The 7,180-nt window shown below is 39.4% G+C and overlaps 1 protein-coding gene across 1 annotated transcript; it reads left to right on the top strand.

Annotated features, from left to right (window-relative positions):
* The first annotated feature begins 4,114 nt into the window (after positions 1–4,114).
* Positions 4,115–6,049, top strand: LOC112571093. The gene is made up of 2 exons (XM_025249903.1): positions 4,115–4,280; positions 4,891–6,049. Exons 1-2 carry the CDS (start codon positions 4,148–4,150, stop codon positions 5,208–5,210), a joined length of 453 nt encoding a protein of 150 aa, XP_025105688.1. The 5' UTR covers positions 4,115–4,147; the 3' UTR covers positions 5,211–6,049.
* The last annotated feature ends 1,131 nt before the right edge of the window (positions 6,050–7,180 follow it).

The following is a 7,180-nucleotide window of genomic DNA, read 5'->3' as shown; positions in this document are numbered from 1 at the left end:
TTTGTGTCAAACCTTTTGGAAACACAGAAGCTAGCCGTTGTCTTAATCTGACATCTCAACAAAAGAATAAATTGCCAAAAGAAAAAGACAATGAAAAGAATAAAGAAAGAATAGGGAAAGACAAAACAAAATGCAATAGCTATGTGTATAAACAGAAATTATATAAACAGAAAATATACATGTACAACAAAGAAACAGACAGGAATTTCAAATAGAATGTTTCTTCATTTTCTGTCTGCTCTCATCATCTTCCTCATCACACAAAACACACAATTAGCAGCCAGACATCTTTTGTACTGCGTGGCAGCCTGCATATCAGCCATCTTAACTGTAAAACAACCTGCACACGACATGCCTCAGGTACGCCTCACCTATGTAATCAAACAATGTCGACTACCCGGGATGTGCATTGTATCGGATGCAGAAGACTGTGGAGGCAACTGTGCCTGGCTCGGCCTCCCAAGCGAAGGGCGTGAGCAGCGTGTATTCAAAGACGTGCGATATCTTTTTATTATTTCTTTTTCCTTTACCTGGCGCTAGAAAATGTTTCTTGCTCTCCCTAATTTTGTCAGAAATGGGCTTCATTGTTCTGCGACTGCTGCCGCTGTTCAGGCGACTGCTCCAAGAATGGTTAGAGGAACCGCAGGGTGCTAGGTGTGTGTTACCTTAATGAAAAGTCTAATTGCTGCCGAGAATCGCGAGCTGCAGGAAGGCACAATAGGAAGCGGGCAATGAGATTCCAGCTGCGAGGAACCTGAATCGTTAAACTGCTGCTTGAGATTGCCCTAGTGTTCGCCCTTTTTAACCGGCCGCTGAAACTGAAGAAAAAGGATATGATAACGCCATTGTTCTGTGGGAGGTGTTCAAACAACAGACACCAAAAAAGGTTCCCCCTTCCGTGGTGGACTCTGTCCTGTAGGGTGCAGGGAGGAAGGGGGTGGTGGAAAAGAGCAGCTTTTGAAGACATAATGAACAAATAAAGTGAGGGCGTTTCTAGAGCCGAGGACTTTCAGGATTGGACTGAAGAGCCTGGCTGACACCTGTATGCTGCGCCAGTGTAGGCTGTCTCGGGAGAAAGATAATCCTCTATGATTAGAGCGGGGAAACAAGACGAGTTTCAAAGGACGTCTGCAGGCAAGAAAGAATATGATTGCTGGCAGTGGGGATGGAGGTCTATTAGCAGGGCGTGTGCATTATAGGGAGAGGCTTGATCGGGCCAGTTGATAGACTGCTAGCGGACGGCCCAGTAGTCACAGAATCCATTACACAGAGAGGGGATTATATTCACTAGAAGAGTAGGAAGATTACAAGTTGGCTTCCTCTCCTAAAACATTAATAGACGAATTTTGGTAAAGGCTGACGAAATAGGAGCAAAAAATAAAATTATTAAACCGAGAAAGCTCTTGTTTTTACGCCTTGTCTCTTAGCGGATTTGCTAAACATAAAAAAGAAGTAGGGTGTGTGTGTTGGTGTGTGTTATTGATGCATGTGTATTTATGTGTTTTGGAACAGCGACACAACGTATATTACCTTTATATACGATACCCTCTTAGAAAACTCGAGTGAATGAATGAGAATGAAAAAGGAGGTGGAGACAGTGAGAGGTAGACTGGCACCTCGTACTATTTGCCAAAACATTGTGGCGCTCCAACACCTGTACCGCCTCCAGGTCTGACCCTCAACCCTGGACTTGGCCCTCATCTTGTTCTCATGAAGTCCAGACAGGATGCCCGCGGAATGTCTCCATGCTTTTTTCAGCAACGGCCACACCAGTCCCCTCCTGTGCGTGACGTCACCCAACAGCTTCACCTGTTTGTGTCTTGGTGGAACCCTAGACCGAGAACCTCCATGGAAAAGATTTTCCTCGCACGTACGCACAAAGAGTGCTCACCTGCTAGTTACTTGACCTCTTTTGACCTAGTTTACTTTGACCTTATTTCATCCAGCCCAAGCACACACACTGCCGAGTTCCCTTCTTGCCCTTCCATTTGCCGAGCCAAGCGCCTGCCAAATGCAAGAGTAATGTCGTCGTTTGGCTACTCAGTACTCAAGTGTCTAGTCTGTCAAAAAGCAGTTATGTCTGATATCGCTTTCTCGCTTTGTATACTTTAGCCTGACATAGATGTTTTCTCTTTCGCATAAGAGATTATTCGTGTGATTTAAAAAAATCAAAACATACTGAGATGTTCTAGCACAAATCATCCACCACCACCACCATCATCATCCAATTAGTTAATCGATCGACCAATCAATCAAGGGGTCTATGCAGGTAGATTAAAGACCTTGTCACTAGCTCTCTTGATTCTCTGCCATTTTTCTGGGACGCACTAAGGCGATAACCACTGTTAAATTTTTTTTTTAAACGTAATACATAAATCAAATCAAAACAGACTTTATTGTCTGTCCAGGAGACCCCGGACAGAAAATTTGTCTTCGCTCACATACTCATACAGACATTTAACACACAGTTAGGAGTAAAAGTTAGGAGTAAAAAAGTGTTGATTGCACCAGTCCATCAAAGCAGTTTATGTTTATCCTAACAACAAACCTTGGGTGACCAAGGGCCTAAAAGCAGTGCTGAACAAAAAGAAACATGTGTTCATCACGGGTTCTGCCCACGACAGAAAATTGGTACATAGAGAGGTCCATGATGCTATCCGTTTGGTGAAGGTGAAACACAAGTCCAAAATAGAGTCACAGTTTGCTACAGGTAACATCCGAGTAGCTTGGCATGGACTCAACAACATGGCCAATATTGATGATCGGAGTCAGGGGTCGAAAGCCAAAATCTCGATCTCAGGCGTTGAGAGTACGGCCCCGCCTAATGCTCGGAATGCTTTCTTTGCTCGATTCGAGTCTCACGACTTCTCAGTGCAAATGAAAGATGTGCGTAGTTCTCTTCACCATGTAAAGCAGTCAAAAAGCATGCAGTTATTTCCCAGTCACCAAAGCATAAATACCCGCTAATGACGCATGACCCTCGATTAAAACACAGTTACGATATAAGAGCTCGCCTCTCTCTACTCTCGGTATTCCCGTCCCAGCATCATCACCGCTTCACGACTTCTCAGTGCAAATGAAAGATGTGCGTAGTTCTCTTCACCATGTAAAGCAGTCAAAAAGCATGCAGTTATTTCCCAGTTAAAAACAAAGCTACCGAGTGGTGAACATCAGGACTGTGGTGCAAGGGAAAGAATTAAGATCAGGGGAAAATAAATCGCTACGATGTTATCTCCCTTGACCTCTAAACAAAACCTTTTCTGCTTTTCGACTTCGTCTGGTCATTGAACTTGTATGTGGATCTTGCTTTGTTATTTACCCCATGGCACATTTACTACTGATTTAGAACTATGGTACCATGGATAATATATACTAACTACAGTCTATCACTTTATAGTTATAGAGACAAGACTCTTTCCCGTGATGTACCTAGGACAACTTACCTTCATTTCATGAACAGGGGCTCTGATTATAATATTAACCCTAACTGGTTATAAAAATAGGACTGGCAACATGCGGTGCTTTTTTTTTTTTTTTTTTTTGCTTTGTCGGTGCGAATATAGGTGATTAAGCTAAGTAAGAATAAGCCTCTATAGTCAATCAAAGGGTTTAGAAAAGGTGTTGAAGGAGTCCCATGTTGAACCTGTACTTTTTTGTTGTTGTTGTTGTTTTGTTTTTTTCAGATCTGAGGGACGGTTGTCTGCCAGAATATTTCAGGCTCGATCGTCACGATCAATAGGTCGATTCTCGGTATGGAAATATTGAGCCTAAAAGACCCTATTACTATCATTATAGTAGAAAGTCTTTAGGGGGCATTTTGCTTGTTAAGAGAAACATTCTGCAATTTTTCGTTCTCCTGTGGAATGGTGGCAATACTCCGATTATTCACAAGTGGCAGAAGAATTCAAGTGGAAAACATTTCTTTTATCGGGCTCATTACTGCAGCAAACACGCAGCGTAGCAATTGGCGTTTCAATTAACTATAGCCAAATCAGTTTTTGTAAGCCACAATTAATATTATAGTGAAAGATAACGCTTAATCTCAAGAACACGTTTGCATTGTGGCAGACTACTGTGACTGTCGCCCTCCGCCGCACGTACTATGCTTACAGACAAGGGAAGTCACTCTTGAACAAGAAGGATAAAAATGTCGCGAGCTTCGGCAAAAGTGGAAAACGATCCTTGGTTACCTCTTCCAGAGTCTTCTGCAGCAATCACAGCACCGCCAGTTGATCCCTTACGCCAGCTTATTGATTCTGAACGCTACATCGAGTCATTAGGTGACTGATTATTTTTGGCAGCTTGGTGTACTCTAAGCCACATAGTGCGGTTATAATTAGTTGTGTGTTGCGGGAGTTGTTTTTATATCTTTCTCAAGAATGCGACAGCTTTCTGGAAGTGAAATACTTTTTTAAATTCGCGTAATTGTTAGTTTGCCATCGGTGTTGATGCTACTTCTGTAAACGATCGCATACTTTCTTCCAAATTTCTTACTTTATGTACGCAGCACGCCCATGAGTGTTTAGACGCCAGGTTATTAAAAGTTCATCATTTGTGGATTATTCCATCTTTAATTATGAATGTCTTCGAGTAAAAAAAAATATATCTTGATACTGATGCCTCATACCGTCCATAAAGAATAATTTAAATGTTTATTTCAACCTAAAGTATATGTTTAATGGGTTTATTTTTTAGAAAGTATTGTAATAATAAATTACCATTACAATATTTTACATAAACATTATACATAGTATTTTAAATGTGACTTTGCTTTATGTTTGTTGATAGCATATTTCAGTTTTTGTTGGTGTATGTGCATATATGTGTGAGTTGCTTACTTTTTATGTGTTAAAAACTATAAAGGCTAATGAAGATCCTTTCTATTTCCAGAGAAAAAACTCATTCGTATCAAGGGAAAATGTTATAAAGCTCCTTCATCAGCAGACATAATCAACTCTCTAGCACTTTTTCGTGATGATCAGATGAGGAGATTTATGGCCAAAGAGTCGGATGTGTCACTTTCATCTACAATAACTCCTCAAGACACATCATCATCTTACATTCAGCGCCGGCTTCATCCAGAGCGACAGGCAATAAATGTTGATGAGCTTTTTGAATTATTGAAAGATGATGAACTTGCAAGGCTTAAAGATGAACAAAATGCAGACAAGGAAGTGCTTCAAGATGGAGATACTCATGACATGCAATAGAGTATCAGAATGCCAAAAACAGCTTTCCAGTGTGTTTATACAAGGCACTCATATTCAGTAAAAATAAGTGCAATGTCAGGATGATAATGCAAAATAAAATATATATAATCATTTATTACTCTGATTTATTATGAAGTACTTGATATTGTGTACAATATGAAAAATATGGACTCAAGCAGAGAGAGAGTGTATATGTGTGACCAGGTGGATGATAGGTTCTGCTCCAGTGTCAAAAGGAAATGATGGTGAAAGAAATAAGGTCATCAAATGATACAAATGCAATTGGCATCAATAGCTTTATGCTTTGAGGTCACAACATTTCCAGTTAGTTATTTGGTTGTAAAGTTATATAAGTCACAGTTGTTTAGTCCTTGTTACTCCTCGAGGAGCTTAGGACCTATATACATCATAATTTTTGTGTAATAGTATTCAGTCTGTTAGTAACTGTATATTACTAATAATAATAATGGGAACTTATAATGTGCAGTATCACAACCAAGATAGATCGTACTCTACTATTATTATGTAATACTTCATGTATACAGCTGTTTTCATGTGTATCCTGACTTTTGAAGTTTTATTTACAACTGAATAGTATATCATAAAATAGTTTCAGAGCTTTTGTAATTCCTGACTCAGTAAGTATCAACTTAATTTTTAGATTAACTAATTTATTTAGTAGATTAAATTTTGTACATTGGTCTACACCATACTGACACATACAGTCATAGGAAGAATTTACTTTATTTAATTTGAAGTAAAGTTTAAAAAAAAGTACAGTAATTTATAATGCCATGAATGTTGTGGCAGAGTATAATAAATTGTAAGATACTTTAAAATGTGTGACCATTTTTTTTTTCCCTGACTGGCAGCCAGTTCCTTTGTTTTAATTTAACCACCTTACCAAAGTCTAAAGCCGGTTAGCCGCCATCTTACTAGTCATAAAGTTATCTTAGTGTTAAGGGTACTCTGCCACTGTCTTTCAATGTCAGCATTAAGGATGCTCTGTCACTGTATTTTGTCAATGTTGCATTTTTTTTTGTTTTCTTAAACTAATTTAGTTCTTTGCTTTCAAAAGTAAGGAGGTGGATGTCAATCTGTTCATGTTCCTTGCTACTTTATACAAAATTATAAGTAGTCAAGTTGCTCGGCATGTTCTGTAACAGCGGTCATGGTCTATTCAGCAGTTTTAGGTAAATTGTAATCAGGGTTAGGGTTAGGCATGAAGCTGATAACATAAGCAAAGATAACTGCTGACAGTTGAGGCTGTTTTCCAAACTGTAGTTACCTCCCGTAGTTGACGGGACAAGAAAACGGTAAAGCTGTATAGTGCATAAATGCTTGATTCGTTGGTGTTCGATTTACGTGATTTTCCTTAAAAACCATTAGGAAACCATAAAGCAAATTTGATGCATAACAAGGTGCGGTCGCTCGGTCCTAGAGACACACATTTATAGAATAACATCTGTCCAAGTGGGGACGTCGTCTGCGTTTTATTTTGTTTGTCCCTTCGTTTGAAGATAACATGTGAATGTGTGTGGTATCTATATATTTAGATTATTGAACATTAGCCCCATGCAGCGACTGTTGTTATAGTGAAAGCAGTGTTGTGCCGAACTTACAATTTTATTAGCTTTATGTTTGATCACCAAGAAAAGGAAATTTAATAAATAATAATAATAACATACCTTAGATGGTAGCAAGCATTAACTGATGTATGTTTACTAGGGTATTATTTTATTTTTTGTATTTTTATTAGTTAAAATTATTAAATATATACAGGCCGACAAAAGCAGAGTTGTTTGTGGAGAAAGAACGCTCAAATGTCGAGGCGTCTACGTCGACGCGAGTGTGTATGACATCCCCTCACCACAACATCGCCTCATCCCAACCCCTTTTCTGCGAGTTACTTGAGGGAGTGGGGAGAGAGGAACTGCTGACATTTTGACGGCCTAGTTTGGTCGTGGCAA

Source organism: Pomacea canaliculata, linkage group LG8 (assembly GCF_003073045.1).
Source record: "Pomacea canaliculata isolate SZHN2017 linkage group LG8, ASM307304v1, whole genome shotgun sequence".
Lineage (NCBI taxonomy): Eukaryota > Metazoa > Mollusca > Gastropoda > Architaenioglossa > Ampullariidae > Pomacea > Pomacea canaliculata.
The sequence above is the reverse complement of the archived record's forward strand: the minus strand, read 5'-3'. Positions and strand labels throughout refer to the sequence as shown.

Excerpts from the sequence above, each read along its gene's own strand:
- LOC112571093 (XM_025249903.1), top strand. The coding sequence starts at position 4,148 with ATGTCGCGAGCTTCGGCAAAAGTGGAAAACGATCCTTGGTTACCTCTT. Across the intron at positions 4,281-4,890 it reads ACGCTACATCGAGTCATTAG|AGAAAAAACTCATTCGTATC; the intron begins GTGACTGATTAT and ends TTCTATTTCCAG.